At 45.5% G+C, this 18,882-nt stretch overlaps 1 protein-coding gene across 1 annotated transcript in view; it reads left to right on the top strand.

The window, feature by feature from the left end:
* Positions 1–18,364, top strand: part of zeb1b (zinc finger E-box binding homeobox 1b) — a 44,568-nt gene extending 26,204 nt beyond the window's left edge. Inside the window, exons 2-8 of the mRNA XM_070853066.1 lie at positions 3,842–3,997; positions 8,806–8,967; positions 10,014–10,216; positions 10,787–10,892; positions 11,339–13,029; positions 14,461–14,635; positions 15,319–18,364. Coding sequence (XP_070709167.1) covers positions 3,842–3,997; positions 8,806–8,967; positions 10,014–10,216; positions 10,787–10,892; positions 11,339–13,029; positions 14,461–14,635; positions 15,319–16,055 — 3,230 coding nt within the window. The 3' untranslated portion in view covers positions 16,056–18,364. The remainder of the gene's footprint in view (positions 1–3,841; positions 3,998–8,805; positions 8,968–10,013; positions 10,217–10,786; positions 10,893–11,338; positions 13,030–14,460; positions 14,636–15,318) is intronic.
* Positions 18,365–18,882: the final 518 nt, after the last annotated feature.

Genomic DNA, 18,882 nt, shown 5'->3' with positions numbered 1-18,882 from the left:
TGCCCACTTAACCGTATCAGTTAACTACTGGAACCAAACAGCCTTTCCCTAAATAGCCAAGTTCATTTGAGACAGCAGCCAATGAACAAGCTAATCATGAAAAATCCCCAATTCTTTTGTTTTGTTATCGGCACTTGAGTTGACCTTCCTGACTCTGTGGGAGGAAGGCTGTTGTTTTAACAAAACCAGCAGCGTTTACCCGAGTGCTGAATGAGGCGCCTCACCTTGAGACGGCATACTTGAGGTTTTGAATGGCACGGCTTTGTTTTACTTAGGTTCAAGCTGGGCTTTTTTGTAGTGGTTGGCTTCCCTGAGAAAATGGCATTACAGAGCCACAAGGGCAGACTCTGTGACGACAGGGTCTGTAGTCTTTTAGGATGCCTGCGGTAGTTCCACTGCCGCCTACGTTGCCCTGAATTCCCAATGAGATAAGTGGTGCACGTCAATGAGGGAGCCTGTATCAAGGCTAAATATAAAGACTGGAGAGAGGTAGAAGGACAGACAAGTAGTTATTGCTGTTCTCCATGAGCCAATCTGTCTAAACGACAAGCAGAACAACAGCAGACCTCAGAATTTGTCAAGTCAGTTGACTGAAATTAGAAGCGGGGAAAGAGAACACCATTTGATCTGTCTCTTTAAAAGCCAAACTCATGGAAAAGTGTTTTGGTTGGACATTCCAGACATGCCTCCTTCATGTTCTGGTATGGGGATATCAGCCTGCACATAAGATATAAAGGCTGGGTTTTCCTTACAGATGTCCTTATAGGTAATGAATCAAGATAAACGCTTACGTCAGATCATAATGTGTTTGTTTGATAAGTGTCTGTGCGTTCTCATCTGAAGCTCAGCCATTAAGCCAGTCACTCACGCTTTGAGGGCCCCAGAGCACAGAGATAGCTCACTCCCACAGAGGCTGAGATACTGCCATTCCTATTTGGCATGCCTCAGTGTAGGAAAGCACAAACCGAGCCATCTGCTGCACTACAAGTACTACTCTACAGTGATTTTAACATCCTGAAATGTGTCTTATTTATCAATCAAACCAGGATTGAGTCGTGTGAGCTTTAAGTTAGTGCCAGCAAGTTTACACAATTACAGGACAGTATCAGCAAAATCAACCTGTGTCAGGGGACATATGGTGCTTCATACTTAATGATCTGTGCTGGCACATCAGTGATGATACGTCTGCCAAGGTGAGCCCCTTCCATGGGCTAATGTTGAGTCTGCTTTGGGAGTAACTAGTAATTGATACAGCCTGGCAGGTGTCATAACAACACAGCCCTCTCTCCAGCACACATTTCAGTGTGGTTGACACGGACTGTCTGGCACTGCCTTTTAGTAGAGGGTGATGAGTGACAGTGGTGAGGGTGGAGAAATTCAAGCAGCATTGGCAAGGTATTACTGGGTAACTCCAGCCATTACCAGCTACAACACATACAGTATCTGTAGCGTGCTGCAAAGATGTGAAGGTGATGAGTGAATAACAAACTAAGGCTTACAGTTCACATCTGCTTGTCTGCTACCATAAATGAGATTTGGAATTGGAACCAGGATGCATTGGGTCTTTACTGTTAAAGGTCTGGCTTATCTTCTAATGCGAGTAGCTGAAATCAAGACATGTTATGCTGAGGCTCTTGAGCTTGCATTGATTGTGTGCTATTACCTAGATTTATGGAATGTTTCTGTGTGGGAGGGTATTAAGATTAAGGCATGATCTATGGTCAGGGCTTACAGACTAACTTCAAGTTATAGTCTGTTATTTTCTCGGGTGTTTTTGACACGCTGCAAACTATAGAGAAAAGCAAACTTTCAGAAGTAAGCTCTTCACCTCTTCCACCAACCACTACTCTCAGATGCGTAGGAGTCTTCCTCCCGTTGTGTGCTAGCATGCTAACACTAATGAAGCCAGCTGTCCAAACGCTCAGCCGATCAGCCAGAAGGGACTGCAGCCTTTGTTGACGCTAGGTGTTACATCTCCTGTTGGAACACACATTTTTGTTTCAACACCGCCAACCATTTGGCACAGGAAGACACACCGTTCACCCCCCACACCTCTACACAACCAACACCATCACTCCTTTACTCTTTCTCTCACCAACCTTTGCTGAACTTCGAAGCTCCCACTTTAATTGTCCTGCTGGCTGTTGCCACCTCCCGTCTGCACAGACCCGCACATTAATTTTCTCTCTGCAGCTTCATCTTCCATCATTTTCTCTTGACACTGGTGGAGATTGTTGGCTCTACTATTGCTGACCTCAGCTCCACACCTGAGTGGCTGTGGCCCATAACACCCTCCCAGACACGTCCCAAGTTCCCTCTGTCTCAGAATAGACTGTTGCACGAAGCTGATGAAAGGGTGTGCGTCATCCCAGCTGAGCCCAATGTATCTCTTGAAAACTACAATATGGAGGCAGTCACATCATGGAAAAGAAAAGAACGGATAGTATTGTGAAGTGAAGGATAGTGTGAGGAAAGAATCTGATAATGAAAAAAGGTATCCAGTTGAACCAAGATACGATTTTGCAGCTGCAGAACAGCGGCGCTGACCCTGTGGAGGACTCGCGAAATAACAGTGCTTCCTCCACCACGTTTCATCCCACTGCCCCCACTCCTCCTTCCTCCTGCCTCCCCCTCAGCCTGAACCCTGCACGTCTGCCGAGTTTCTGTGAATACCAGCTGGTTGTAATGACCTGCACAAAGCAGAGAAAGGGAGAGACCTCACCAAACAATTTTCATTGATTGAAATGGAGGATCATGATTCTTCCAGATACACCTCCTCCCAACAAAGAACACAAGCAGCCACTTCAGAGAGAGGTGGGCGACTGGGGTTGGGTGAGAGAAGATGGAGAGAAAAAACTGCTCAGGTGCTTTGTACTGGCAGTGCATATTCAGAGAGGGAAGGCAAGGGTGTGTGTGTGTGTTTGCGAGCAGTGTGTGCAGTGCGTATGATGTAAGATGAAGTAGCTGGAGAGGTAGTTTCGGTGCTGCAGCCCAGACCCTCTGCTGACTGGGCTGCTCTCACTGGAGAATTGATTTGGCCTCTGAGAGGATCTGTAGCTCTCTCGGTGTAACAGACGGATGGAAGGGGGGGAGAGAAATGCAAGGAGAGTGGGTGGAAGTAACACAGGTGGAATGGAGAGATGGAGGAACAGGGTGGAAATTAAAAGAAGACACAGGAACACAGGCTCACACACATCTGAGGCAGACAGTCAGTCAGGAAAATTTAGGCCTAGTAATAACCCTCTCTGTAGGCTGGCTGTCTCCTGGCTCCTTCAGCCCATAACACAACCAAGCAGGTCACACCGACTCCCACGCAGCACACACACACACACACACACACACACACACACACAATCTAACCATCTCACACACTGGTGCTGTATGTGTGTCTGCGAATGTCTTACTGTGAACGTGTTCTGTTGTCTGCTTTCATTGTGGATTCAAATCTTTCTCAGATTTTCATTTACATATTTTTACTACATTGAGGCATCAAAGTTGCAGTGTTTTAAACCCCCCCCCCCCCCTAAACAGCCTGGCTGTTTTATTCTCTCCTGCTTTAAAACCTAAAGTTTCATCTTATCTATTGAAGTTAGGTCATGATCTTCATTTGTCTTTCCAGCTGCCTATTCTCCCCCACCCAACAATTCCATTTGACATTTAAATGACATAATACATATATTTAACCTCTCCTACTCATGGCCTTTCACATTCACTGCTCATAACTAAGACGCACACACAGCACACCTCCCATCATCTTATTTAAGGATAAAAATGCCCAATATGTCTAACTAATAAACAAATGGACATAATCTAACCCCTGCCCCACATGTCTCCCTTACAGTGACTAACTACAATAATGTGGTGGAGGCCGGCTCAGACTCAGATGATGAGGACAAGCTGCACATCGTGGAGGAGGAGGGCAACCCGGCGGACGGGGCTGACTGCGACGGCACCCTGCAAGAGGGCGAGCAGCCCAAGGAGCACTGCTGGGATGGAGGTGAGACTACACGCAAGCTCAAAGGGTGCATCATTATTTAATCACACATCTGCAGTGAGTCATGAAAACACACACCGTATCTTCCTATTTCTACAATGTTCTGTGACCTGTGTTCTGCTTTTCAGTATCAAGGAAAGTTCAGCCAGGGCTCAATTAGTCTTTAAAGTCTAGGTTCCTCGAATTTGAAAAATATGCCAGTGGTGGTTAACAGCACTTGTTCCACTCTTTACTAGAAGAGTGAAACGACATCTCTTCATTTTCATTTGGATCGTCTGTGCACGGCCTGCTACATGTGTTGCAGGCTTTGTGTCATTGTAAAACACAGAATGTAAGGCAATGGGTACTACACATGGTGGGTTTCCAACTATGGCAGGAAGCATGATATTAAACCAAGACAATGCCAACAAAGGAAGAGACCTTCAAGCACAAAAAATAGCGTCACAGCCAGAGAGCCACTGGAGAGTTTTATGGCACAGGTGGGCGTTGGAGGGGCTACGGGTAACTTCTTTTTGACTCAAACTGTGTGGAAGTCACATCAGAGGCAGCACACTGCCACAGGAAGGGCCCACTGAAACAACAATTGCAGGTGCCGAAGGATGTAGGTTTTCCAACTTGAGCCCAAGGCCTCTGTGTTGCCCTCCTGATCTCAGGCTGCGTGTGCACATAAATCTGTGTGCATGTCAAGCACAGTAAACACAGTAAAAACACATGTGTCATACTGTGACAAGCCCATAAGATACGTCACTAGATATTCCGCCAGAAAAATATTTCTTTAAGGGTGTTGCAGATTTTGACTGCTTTTCTCTAGAGTGAGAAATGTGTCAGACTGAGGGGGTTTAGCTTTTACAGTCAGTGCATGTAAGTTAGCACAAATGAAAGTGTCCAGTGACCTATCGCTTTCAGTTTAGGGAGGGATTTTTAGAAATTCCTCTCCACTGAGTTGACCTCAGTTTCAGCTCAGGCAGTTTCAGTTACACACACGCACACACACACACACACACACACAAACACAGACACACCCTTAGACCACAGACCTGTGCAATGTAGCTAGCTATTCCCCAGACTATGCAGTCATTTTCATCTTTTCTCTCCAGCTGTATCTCCTTGCATAAAGGAAATGTTGGAGGAAGAGTAATGTCATTGGTCTTGTCCAGAGCTTGTGAACGCTAAACACTTGAAAAGCATGAGTTACACCGAGAGTTTAGCGAGCTGGCTGCGCTCCACAGTTATGCCTGATGAGGCAGATTTTCTTTTGCCTTCACTCATGAGCATGCACACACACACACACACACACACACACGCACTGGCCCTCATCTCATAAGTCATGTCCATGCAAACATGGAGGAAGGCACAGTCATTTAAACAAACACACTTCTTTTGTCTCTCATCCCTTCATCCTCTCATCTTTCCATCCCCTCATCTCTTTATCCTTCCCTCTGTTGGCTTCACTCCTGACAACACAGAAGTCTGTGGCGCAGCCTTAAAAAGTGACTTCCACCACTAATCTTCTCCTTAGCGCAGCCCAATTTGCTTCAAATTAAAACCATGACACCGTTCTCCTGAGACTCCCGCTCCAAAACTGAAAGGGTGGCTTTTCAGCACTTTGCCATCTCCCCTCTCCTCCCCTCTCCTCCCCTCTCCTCTCCTCTCCTCTCCTCTCCTCTCCTCTCCTCTCCTCTCCTCTCCTCTCTGGAATCGTTGTTTGGAATCATTCCTGTTGATTATGTGGTATCTTGGGCCCCTTGCTCGCTGTCATTATTCATTCCCTTGTAAACGATTATGTAGTGGTGCAGTGAACTCCAGGCTGCTCTCCTCTAAGAATGGGCTGAGTAACTCCAGGGACCGAAAGGCAGAGAGAGCACTGACCTGGGATGGCTTCTCCTTTATATGTGATCCCTGACATGATTACATGTCAGGGAATAGGCGGGGTGGCGCTGCAGAGCTTTGACATCGTGAGGCAGCAAAGGCACTTAATGAGAGTGAAAGGCTGAGTTGAACTGCGTGGAAATGTAACCTAAAGCTGCTGGACGATGAGCTGTTTGTGTGTTGTGTGTGATTACTTCAACCAGCAGAGTGACACTGCCTTTTTCCTTACAAGTGGCCTGACATGTAATGATGATATTTTATGATCTTTACACTTGGTCCCAAATCCATTTGGATCATTTGTGCAGTAGGATCCCCTACATTCCTGTGAAACTGATTGGATGTTAAAAGTGAGCCATCCCTCTGGACGGGAAAGGAATCCAGTGGAGACACACAGCGCAAATGCTTGATAACACTAAGCTAAGCAAATCATCCTAGATTTGGAAATACCTCACATCTATTCTCTTGACTTGGCTGTTGATGGGAGATAAAGCGTAACATCTTAACTCATAAATGTTGAATATTTGAGCTCTAAATCCTTATCGCTGATGTGTCTGTCCCATCCAAGGTAGGCTCTACGAATGGGCCTGGATGCATGACCACAGGAAGCAGTGGGGGTGAAGGTCAAGCAGGGCAGGAAATGATGGGATAAGATAAGATAAGATAAGAGACTTTATCCCACACCAGGGAAATTCACTTATTACAGCAACAGAAAAGGTGCAGAAATAAAGTAAAAGAATTAGTGCAAAAACAAGGGATAGGGATATAGAAATGCATCATGGGATACTAGAGTATCGTATTGCAGGGATGTGGGCAGAGAAGGATGAGAAAAGAATGAGAGAAGTAGATGATGAGAGAGTGAGTGGTCTGAGATATACTAATCTTAGGTTATGCTGTAGAATAAATAAAGAACAAACTACTCTTTTTAGATCAGAACCACATCAGAATGTCCTGCTACAACCTCCTGGGACCTTCATTCTTGGGCATTTGTACTGATTTTCCACTTGTGCAGTGGTGCATTCACATCCCTGCATCAGCACAAATATGGCCTGTGTGATGTTTTATGTCAGGGTAGCAGCCTGATGACACAGGGCGAGGCTGGGAACCCTTCCGGCTTCACGCTGTACTTAATAGAGAGCACACACACAGAAACACACACACACACAAGAGGAGTGAAAGCAACAGCTTGTCACACCTTTGCAACACAGGCTCCCAACTGGGACGCTACTTCACACACAAGCTCGACATTTAGTAGCCTCGAGCAGGGGATGGGAACAGTCAGACTAAGCACAGTCACATCAGCACTTTCTCACATGCAGCACCCTTTACAATATCTTGTCAACAGCCAGCACAAGTGTGAAAATATATGACAATCAATTCAAAGAATTCAACGGGTTGACAAGTTGGGAAATATACTGTTTCCTTCAATACCACCCTCGCACCTGTCTGCTAAAACTGAAGCTACAGCCACATAAAGAGTTGAGCCCCACTGAGCTATCCTAGCTACAAAAGCTAACCAGCTGTTAGATTTGCCACGTTGTTCTGGCATCTGAAAGAAATACTTTTGCTCACTTTCACGTTAGTTAAGAAAACCCACACGACTCTCGTCTTCGTGAAGCCAAAGCTAAAGCTGTGAGTGATGTATGAGGGTGAGCAGCCCCTAATGTGTTCCCGACCCTTCAGTGCGATGAGAACTCCACAATTCGACTTTCTCAGCACCTGCTGTTGGCCTCTCCTGTACACACACACACACACACACACACACACATGTTCACCAACACACAGACTCTCTGTCGCTGCACTGTCTCTGAGGGGTTTGTTACAGGGTGGCAAGTTTCTTTAACAGGCCTTGAATAACCATAACAACAGATGACAGCACTGATGCTGGTTCATGTCTTTGTTAAGTTGCAACAGAGGAAGCCAGAGCAGGGCTGCATGTAAGAACTGGTATTAAGTGCATCGTTGACTCATGAAGTACTACACCTGTTCCCGTCTCCGCGCAGAACGCAGCTGGCTCCGTCTTTCAACACACACTCGATTCACAAAACACAATTCTCTTCTCAATGCTTAAATCAATCGATAAAACATCTGCCCAATAAACACCACCACAGTATCCACATTGGCCCTACTTAATTATTCTGTGTAATGATACACAATAGGCACACTAGTGCATTCATAGAGGGATAATGGTGTGTTTAATCGCCAACACACCATACTTGGCTCCGGTATCCACCACTGGAAGCTCTAGGAGAGCAGAGATGAGGGAAGGAAGGATCCTAAACTCCATCCTCAGGTTACACTTACTGACTTGTAAGTCACAGTTTTGTAATTAGCGCTGATTAGACCAGCTAGCTAGGCTCATGTGACGTGGAGGAAGAACATGCTCGGCTCCCACATGCATGCCCTCATTTGCTGGGATATTAACCACAGTCTGAAGGCCAAGCCTCTCCAGAGAGTTGAGTGCGTGTGTGTGTGTGCGCGTGTGTGTGTGTGTGCGTGTGTGTGCGTGCATCCGTTCCACCACAATACACCAGTAGAAGATTCATCACCTAATTACCAATCTCAACAAGTACCTTACCTAACATTGTGAATAGAGGCTTGCCATTCAGTCCTTACAAAGAGCGTGATGCTCATACAGTAGCCTGTGGCCTTTGATGCTAATTAAGTTTCTGATCCTATTATGAATAACAGCATTCAGGATGTTTGTCTCTTCTCCCAGCGCTACATGCCTTATTCCAGGCTGGTGATTGCATCATGATCAAGGGGCTTGGACTGTAAGATCTGGTTAGATAGAATTACACTTTCCGTAACATATTGGGTGATCACATTTCATATACAAAGGTTAAGGTTTTGAATGTACAGCCCACATCGATAGAAAGCATGTCTTGAAATAATAACCAGTGGTCGATCGTTCCTGTAACCAGTGTGTGTTTGTCCTCTCACAGTGAAGGAGGATTGTGTGTCGGACGCCGAGGATGACTTGAGCACAGACGCCCTAGTAGAGGAGATGCTCCAGCAAGGAGACACGGCTATCATCTACCCCGAGGCCCCAGAGGACGAGCCCCAGCGCCAGGGCACCCCTGACGCCAGCATCCATGATGAGAATGGTAGCACACATCACCGCACAGCTCACAGCCCGTACATAAAACTATAATAAATTCACTTTTCATTCTTATCCTGTCTATATTCTATATAGTAGGGTTGCACACAAGCAAGGTGTAGTGTCCCTAAATCACACACACACACAGAAACACACACCATTATTTCCACACGGGAGCTCACAGTCACTGAGCTCTCACACTGTCACTGCACCTACCGAGTAATTACTGCCCCCTGGGGATGGCTCTACCTGCTCCCTGTCTTACCTCAGGTGTTAACTCCACCCCATTAACGCCACTCTCAGACATCATTACAAACACACTGTCGTTAACTGCACACTGCAGCCTTTATTGCTCCCGGACGTTTGACTTTTACCACAATGGGGAAAAAGGAGAGAGAATGGGCTGGGGGTGTGCAACACCTGAGTAAATTCGTCACATCTGCGCGAGCTCTGACTCACAGCTACCTGGGCGATAATGTGTGTGCATTCCCATCCCGAGGCCCTCACCTGTCCCGCAGGCAAACTTAATACATCACCTGTTAACAAAGTAATGCTTTACCTGTGTGGGAGCCAGGCAACCTAGAACCTCTGTTAACCGGCCTGAACCGAGGCAGGTGGCTGCTGTCTCCAAAGCTCACTTTTCTTTACATGCAGTGGTGTTTTTGAAATGCTTTTAAAACACAATATGCAATCAAATGATTGAATTTCAGGGTGTGAAAGCTGTAATCGCTTGGCATTGTGTCAGAAAGAAGCAAAAATAAATACCTCTCCTGTGTTGTTAACCCACTCCTACTTCAGTAAGGACAGGAGGGCGTTACTACGGATCACTAATCAGCTTTTTTTCCTTTGGTTACCTGGGTGCTATTTACCTGTGGGGGAGGATTGCTCAGTGATTGGTGAAATAGCAGGGGAGTGTTACTGTGGCCAGCCTTGTACAACATCAAAGAGCCCTGTCTGTTGACCATGTGTTTTAAAGTCCTTCTTCTCCTCCCCCTCACTGTCACATATGTCATTACACCACTCTCCTCTTGTGCTTTTTTTTTTTTCTCCCAGGAACTCCTGATTCCTTCTCTCAGCTGCTCACCTGCCCGTACTGCGCACGTGGCTACAAGCGTTACAGCTCCCTGAAGGAGCACATCAAGTACCGGCATGAGAGGACCGAGGAAAGCTTCAACTGCCCCGAGTGCAGCTACAGCTTTGCATACCGTGCTCAACTGGAGAGGCACATGGCGGTCCATAAGAGCGAACGAGATCCGGTAAAGACTGACTGACTGACAAACTAGCCAGGACTGGACACTGATACAACAGACTGGCTACTGAAAAGTTCCCATATCTTCTAATATTCCAAAGTTTTCAATACTTTTTTCTGCTCTTACTGGTCTCAGTTATTGGTAGAAATTGAATTTAAATACTTAATGCAGATCTGGTACTAAAATAGAGATGTATAATCATTAACATGAACATTTTACAAGACCGACTGAAACCAGACTGTGAAAAACTGGTCAGCGCTTAATATATTTTGATATTCTATACTTCTGTTAGTGTTCTACTCACTATCATGTATATGCATCAGTCTACACACCAGTCCTTGTCAGTACAGCTGGAGTACTTGTGACTGGTTTCACTAGTACACTACTTTGGAGCTGCGGTACTCACGCACCGACAAAGAGATTCTAAATTAAGCAAACCCACACGGAAGCCTAGTCCCGTTTCCTCAGCGACAGACATGATTGATTAATAACATTGTGACATGAATTAGTAGCAGTTCGGAGGTTGCGTTTTCATTGTCTCTCTCGCTGAATGTCCCCTATCCCCTTGTCTGACAGAGACACATCACACAGTCAGGAGGCAATCGTAAATTCAAGTGCACCGAATGTGGCAAAGCATTCAAATACAAGCACCATCTGAAGGAGCACCTACGCATCCACAGCGGTGAGTGGACAGCCCTGGTCACCATGGCAGCGTTCTGTGCGTGTGTTTGTGTGTGTGTGGGTGAATGAGTGCTTGTGAGCAGGTCGAACTTTTATGTTTGTTTGCCGTAGATGTTTCAGTGTCCATAGAAGCGATATTTATGCTTTATTTATGTCGATTCATTTCCCTGTATTTAGATATCCTTTATCGCGTTTCAGTTCATCGTGTGCTCTTTCTTAATATGCTATAATTGTGTTTCTTTCGGCATTATGGGACAGCAATTACAGAGGGCCATTTCCCAATGGTGCCATTACATCAGCGTTTAAGCATCATTGAAATACATTAGAGCTTTTTCCTGCTGTACTGCTCATAGCCTAGCTTGCTTGTTTCGCTTCATTCACTAATGGAAATCTGCCCCCCCCCCTTTCTATCTCTCTCTCTGTTATACATACTGTGCTTTTATTCAGGAGAGAAACCCTATGAGTGCTCCAACTGCAAGAAGCGGTTCTCCCACTCAGGCTCATATAGCTCCCATATCAGCAGTAAGAAGTGCATCAGCATTATCTCAGTTAACGGCAGACCACGCTCGGGGAACACCAAAACCCAGACCCAGGGTCCATCACCGGTGCTGCCCACGCCACCCTCAGCCCTCCGCACCCAGATTAGAGAAAAGCTGGAGCACAGCAAGCCCCTGCAGGAACAGCTGCCCCTCAGCCAGATCAAGACTGAGCCCGTGGACTATGAGTACAAGCCGACGGTGATAACATCTCCGGCTGTGACCGCCATGAACGGTGGCATTTTCAGCGGAGGCGCGGCAGCTCCTTTGCAGGGCACAGTACAGGCTGTGGTCCTGCCCACTGTGGGGCTGGTGTCACCCATCAGCATCAAGTTGGCAGACCTGCAGAGTGCTCTCAAAGTGGCGGTGGACGGTAATATCATTCGCCAGGTTCTGGAAAGCAATGCCAAAGGCCAGGGGCAGGTGAACTCGGGGTTAACCACTGGAATGCTCCATCCCACGCAGCAGCAACTCATCTCAGCCATCAGTCTGCCTATCGTGGGTCAGGATGGAAATGCAAAAATCATTATAAACTATAATTTAGACCCCAGCCAGGGCCCGCTAACAGCCCAGAACGTGAAGAAAGAGCCTGAGCCAATCTCATCGGCTCAGACCACCACTGACACCTTCAAGAAACTCCCGGAAGATCTTACCATCAGAGGAAGCAGGTCCAGTGAGACCAAAGAAAAACAGGAAAAGACCACTAAAACTTGTCTCCTGTGTGATAACTGTCCTGGTGGGTTGGAAGCACTCCATGCCCTCAAGCACTGCAAGAAGCATGGCCTCAGACTGAACGGAGCAGGCCTGGAGAAGTCTGAGTCTGCTGTTGCTGCACTGCTGTCAGAGGGGGGATTCTGCAACCAGCCCACCAACCTCTTGTCCCTGCTCAAGGCCTACTTTGCCTTAAATGCAGAGCCCACCAAGGATGAGCTGGCCAAGATCTCAGACTCGGTCAGCCTGCCCATCCATGTGGTTAAGAAGTGGTTTGACAAAATGCAGATATCACTGGGTGCCCCTACACCCCCCTCAGAGGCAGAGGACACCTGTGAAGCCCATAGTGTGGTGTCTCTGGTCCCAGAGAAGGACCCAGCCAATATGAAACCTTCTGTGACGCAGGACAGCCCAACTGAAGCCACCCCAGCGGAGGTCAACGGCACTCACAGCTCACCGGCCTCCCCCTTGCCACTGAACCTGACAGCTGGCGGTCCTATCCCAGCCCAGCCTCCGCAGACCACTGAGGGACCCCTAGACCTGTCGCTGCCAAAGCCCGCCAGAGAGGAAGCAGAGAGAGTGGTGTCTAAAGTCTGTGTTTACCTCTCCCCTTCCTCTGGCTCTACCAATGTGGACGAACCCCTAAACTTAACTTGCACAAAGAAAGAGGCATCACCACTGTCAGCCATGGGGACCAGTCCCATCGAACTGTACTCCAGCCAGCCAAGTGCCAAACCCCTTGACATTGTGACCACAATGCAATGCCTACGGGCACTAGCCACTAACAAACAGACTATACTGATCCCCCAGCTGGCTTACACCTATACCACTACAGCAAACAGCCCTTCCAGGACGGAGCTGCACGAAACCATCCACCTCAACGGATTGAAGGTGTGCACTCATTATTGTTCTCAGCTTAGCAACCGCTTTCCTGTCTTTGTTAAAAGTATACTTAGCCATTTTGGGGAACACACTTGAATACCACTCTCATGTGCAGCTAGCCTGGCCTACAGTAACAAAGTCTGTTTACCAGCACCTCTCAAGCTCACTCACTAACAGGCTCGAATGAACTCATTTATTTAAGACATATAAAGACAGAAATTGAAAAGCAGCACATGGTTTTAAGGGCCGTGATGTGCTGGTCACTGTGTCTTCACTGTGATCGTTTTTCATCACTGTCCCTGTCTCCAAACGAGATGTGGCCTGTGCACACGGAGGTGTTGAGAGAGATTTTGTAACCTTTGTAACCAGGCTAGCTGTTTCCAGTCATTGTGCTAAGTTAAGCTAAGTGCCTGGTGGTAAAAGCTTTACGTTTATTGTACAGACATGAGGTTTTAATCCTCTCATCTAATTCTTACAAAGAAGGATGTCTTCCAAAATCCAACTATTCCAGTCCAACTATTACTTTAATCAACCCACAGTTACTGTGTGGCCTACTGTGTACAAGGGACAAAGTTATTTTGAAATGTTCACAGCATCATCGGTTCCCTCAGTGTTTCAGACCTAGTTTTTACTCCTGTACTGTACTGGAGGTCAGTCACAGCAGACAGCTTTGGCTCTAAAACTGTTTTTACATATTACAGTTAAATGTCTAATCCAGGAGACATTATTTTGAAAAGCAAGTGGATTGGAATCAAGTTGGCTCTTCTCTTTTTGGAGCGATCAGTCAAAACCCTTCAGTCCAGATCATCACTCCTTACTGTTCCAACCCACCACAACGTGATAGATAGTCCGAACCCCTCTAAAATCTAATCAATAAGTCGTATATGGAAAAGTCAGAATTCAGCGCTTTGTAAAAATGATAGCCCTTAATAGTTCTTCATTGTGCAGAGACCTAATGGGTCCAAAATGATGGATGTATATCTCTCTTAGTGTGTGAGTGATCTTCCTGGGCTGTCACCAAGAGGACATGAGGCTGCACTTTACTGCAAAGCCCTATTGATCTTCTGGAATCTGTTTAAACAGCACACCTCTGCCTACCTCACTGATTTATTGTTGTTGTATTATACTTTCATGTTAAGTGGATTGGCATACACCTGCTTTGTAAAAAAAAGAGCCCTGTGTATATATCCTCTCTTAGATATTGCCTCACATCCTCTTTCATTGCATCAGTGGATGAGTCTTACCGGCTGAGGGACAGAAAATTGAAGGTGTGCTCGTAAGTGAACAGTACGGTTATGTTTTGGGCCAAGGAACACTGAAGGCTGAAAACTCAGACTGGTTTTAATTTCACAATTGCCTTCAAAAAAAAAAAAAAAAAAGCTATCGGTAGCATATGGCACAGCATAATTTGATTCATGCATAGTTTCTCATATTCTCCAGGAGGAGAAGCAGGACTCAGAGGGCGTGCCCACTATGGAGGAGCAGAATGACTCCGACTCGGGCCCTCAGAGGAAGAAGATGAAGAAGACGGACACTGGCATGTATGCCTGCGACCTGTGCGACAAGATCTTCCAGAAGAGCAGCTCGCTGCTGAGACACAAATATGAACACACAGGTAAATACAAACTCATGTGTTTCCCAGATCTACACATACATACGCGGCCAAGAATCACAGATGGACTCTGAATAAATAAAAAAAAGTCCTGGGAAAGATGAGCCAGAGTGTAAGCGAAAGGGGATTTTCAGCTACAGTGTAAAGAAGGGTGGACACCTCCATTCCAGCAGGTATTACTCAACATGCACAGAAGAGGTCTGAGAGTTTCTTTCCTCCAATTCCCCACCTCTGCACTGCCAGCTTCTCATGTGAAGCACTAAATGTTGCAAGAGGCAACATGTGTGATTTGGATTGCTCTAAGACGATGATGCCGTGGCCAAGAACAGGTCAGCGCACTCAGAGGCGTTTTAGTTTTTCTTGTTTTTTTTTTCTTCATTACTCTGATAACTGGCTTGCAACCAACGTTTTCAGCTCCAAGTGACCTCATCCTAGGTGAAACTAGCTGTTCCCTGCCTGAGCGAAGTTTTCTTGAAGGTTTTCAAGCACAATCGTTTTTATTTTGTTGTATTGTTTGGAAATGTTCTCCTTGGATACATTGACGATAGACACTGTTATGGGCCTCTCAGCCTTTGACTCTACAGTGTTGGGGGGGGGGGATTCCCTCCCTTGTCTGTACTCAACAGCATTTTCATTTCTCTTATACAGAGATGTTGATACATATTTACTTTTTCTTTTCTCTGCAGGGAAGCGACCTCATGAGTGTGGCATCTGCAGCAAGGCCTTCAAACACAAACACCACTTGATCGAACACATGCGGCTCCACTCGGGGGAGAAGCCGTACCAGTGCGACAAGTGCGGCAAGCGCTTCTCCCACTCGGGCTCCTATTCGCAGCACATGAACCATCGCTACTCCTACTGCAAGAAGGAGACGCAGACCCAAGGCGGGGGCCGGGAGAGCCCCGAGGAGGACGGCGAGGCCCAAGCTGAGATGGAGGCCCTGAGCCAGGTACAGAGAGAGCACCTGGCCCCCTCCCAGCTGGACTCGGACGAACGAGGGAGCAGCACCAGAGAGGATGAGGAGAGCGAGGAGGAGGAGGACAGTCCGGTGGATTTGGATGACATCCAGGTGGTGCAGATAGGGGACGATGGAGGGGACGAGGACGAGGAGGAGGAGGAGGAGGAAGAGGAAGAGGAGGAGGTGGTGGAGGAGGACAGAAACGAGGAGGACATAGAGAAAGTATTGGTGGAACAGGGGGGAGAGGAAGAGGAAGCTGACACAAGTCAGAAGGACATGCTTGGGAGCGTTCAAGTGGAGGAAGTCAAAATGGAGGAAGAAGAGGTGATGGATACAGAAGGAGGGGTGACGGAAGAGGGGGAAGTAGTGGGCGAGGCCACAGAGGAGAGTGGAGGCGAAACAAACACGAGCGTGGTTTGTGAAGAGGAGAGCCCGATGCCGCAAGAGGAAGGAGACACTGATTAATCGGACTCCTCCATGAGACACAATCAGATTCCTCCTGTCCCCGTGCAGCGGGGGAACGCACGAGATGATGTCTGCTCACTCTGACACTTCGTTTCAGTTCACTACTGTGTAGAAATCCAGGTGTGCCTGAAAAATACTAGTGACTTTTCCACAGGAGAACCATTTCTCACTGTTAGAAAAATCCATTTGTAAAGAAAAAGATGAAAATGAACACAAATTTTAACAAAAGAAGGAAATGCATTATACAGACTTTGGAAGCTAGAGCCGACATGTTTTAGATAATGTTTTATTACTAAAATACCTTGGGTCATTTCTTTTTATCAGTGTTACTAATTTTATCACTCATATTTTAACCTTTAAATGCTGTACAGTTGGGAGATATTTCTATGCCTTTTTATTGCCAATGATAAAAAAAAAAAAAGTCAGTATTTTATTAAGTTGGAAGGAAAATGAGAAAAATCCTGTGCACTACAAGGGGCTGGTTTTACCTTTGGATTGATTAGTTGAGTTGTGTTGTCTACCCTTCAGTATTACTGCACTCGATATAGAACGCCACCATGCTAACATCACGACGTTAGCGTTGTGGTTCTTTTTGATGTGAGCCTTAAGAAGGAAAACTATGGCGAGCGGACGGGTCTTTTCAGTCACTGAGTTCCTGTTGGACACATTGCTGTCAGACTTTACAGATCAGTGTTTTAGAGCAGTGAGTCTGACATTTTGGGAAATCTGCTTATTTAGATGAGATGAGATGAGATGAGATGAGATGAGATGAGATGAGATGAGATGAGGAAGTCAATACCACTCTCGTATCTGTTAACTAAATATACAGCCAGCAGTAGCTGAAGCTACGCTTAAAGCTGCTAAAGCTTTCCTCCTGAACTACTGTTGCAGTAATGCGTGCTGGACTGTTTCTGACTTCCAGACAGAGTCAGGCTAGCGGTTTACCTGTTTACCTAGTATTTATGCGAAACTAAGCTAACTATCTCCTGTATGAAGTATCATATTAAGTGCTATTATTGTCTTGTGACTCTCTGCAAGAAAGCAAATAAGCAAACGTATTCTCCCAAAATGTCAAAATATTGCTTTAAATGTTCAGAGGAAGCAGAAAGGGGATGTAGAAAACTTTCTTAACCCCCCCCTCACCCCCCGCCCCCCCACTCCAAGCCATATGCAAAAAAAATCAAACTAAAACAAAAGAAACATGCGTATCAAAAGTGCCATTGAATATCGCTGTTGAAGCTTAGCAGCTACGATCAGGTATTGCCAGGTCCCAGATCAACAAATAAGCCGGAATACTGTTGAGTTTGGCTCGCTACCACCCGAGAGAGCAGACTTTAGCCTACCACGTGTATCCTAGAATTTAGATTTGTTGTTTTCATTTCTAATCTGTAAGGCTAAAAAAAAGAAAAAAAAATGACATGTTTTCAAATGAATGATGATGAAAAATAATTTCTCATTTTTAACTGCCTTTTACGAGCTTATTCAGTGCACTTGTTTAACACCATGTCTCAAATGTCTCTTCAGGTAACAAAATGTAGGCAAGTATGAATCCCAGGAGTTTAATTCAGCATCTACCTGTCAGTATTACTTTTGTCTCTTATGTTCTGTTTAAGTGTGTGTACTTTGTTTTGTTTGTTTTTTTTTTAAACAATGGCAGTATTATCCCCACCCCCAAGGAGATGGGTATGTCTGTTTAGTCATAGAGAACTTTTATATTTATGTGTCTTATTTTTATATTTCTTTATGGTTATTTATTACACTATGTAGTGTACAATACTGTAGTTTGTATTAATACGATAATATATTTTAGTATGGAAAAAAATTCAAAGGCAAAATAACTACAAGCCTGGAAAACATGAGCAAACATGAAGGATGTTGTTCAAACTAACAAAAGGACATTTTTCATTGGGAAAACTCACACCCCTCAAGCCTGAAAATTAGAACGTTTGACCTCTCTGCATCCATTCTAATGTTAGTTTAGTTTTCTTTCCCCTCTCTAGTATGAAGCTACTGAACTTTTGAAAACGTATAGTATGTCTAATAGCATGAGTGCGTGCTGTTTTATTGGAGGATTATCCTTAACCACACAAGCTGTCCTTTTTGCCAAGCCAAAATAATATTGACGTATGTTCTTATGTTTTTATTTGTGCCAATTTGTTATTTTATGTCAGTGTCAAGACCACGCCCATTTTATATGACCCCCCCCCCCACACACACCTTTTTAACACCCCTATCTTTTTTAATAGTGATTGTTTTTTTGTTCCTTTTCCTTCTTTGTTAATTTTTATGACTCCCCATCTCACAATAAAATTGCATCAGTTACAAGCTGCTGGCTTTGTTATGACATTGTTGTAAAATCACACTATTCTGTTGTTGTTTTACTGTCAAGTAAATATTACTGTGAAAAAGTTCCACTTCAGAAATGTGAAGCAAGAGGAAAACAGCTTCAGGAACCTTTACCAGCACAAAAACACTTTCACTATCAGTTTGATCTGTAAAACATGGGGAATACAACAGATACAACCTGTATATCTGTTTTTGGTGCCAACAGTGAATCCATAGTATTTCTTTTTTATTTACAGCTTGGCTAAACCAGTGGTTAAGCTAACCACCTCTACCTGCTAAACTAAGCTAAGTGGATATTGGCTGCAGACAGACAGGAGAGCAGCATCTTATCTTCTCATCTGACTCTTGTTCAGGAAGCAAATAATACATTTCCCCAGATGTCATGCAGCTCTTTTAAGTTGCACTCCATTATTTGAATATCTGAAAAAAGGCCAGCACATACCCCACAGTGATCAGCCACAACCCCCCCCCCCCTCCCCTC

The sequence above is a fragment of the Pempheris klunzingeri genome, chromosome 21 (genome assembly GCF_042242105.1).
Source record: "Pempheris klunzingeri isolate RE-2024b chromosome 21, fPemKlu1.hap1, whole genome shotgun sequence".
Taxonomy (NCBI): Eukaryota; Metazoa; Chordata; class Actinopteri; order Acropomatiformes; family Pempheridae; genus Pempheris; species Pempheris klunzingeri.
The sequence above is the reverse complement of the archived record's forward strand: the minus strand, read 5'-3'. Positions and strand labels throughout refer to the sequence as shown.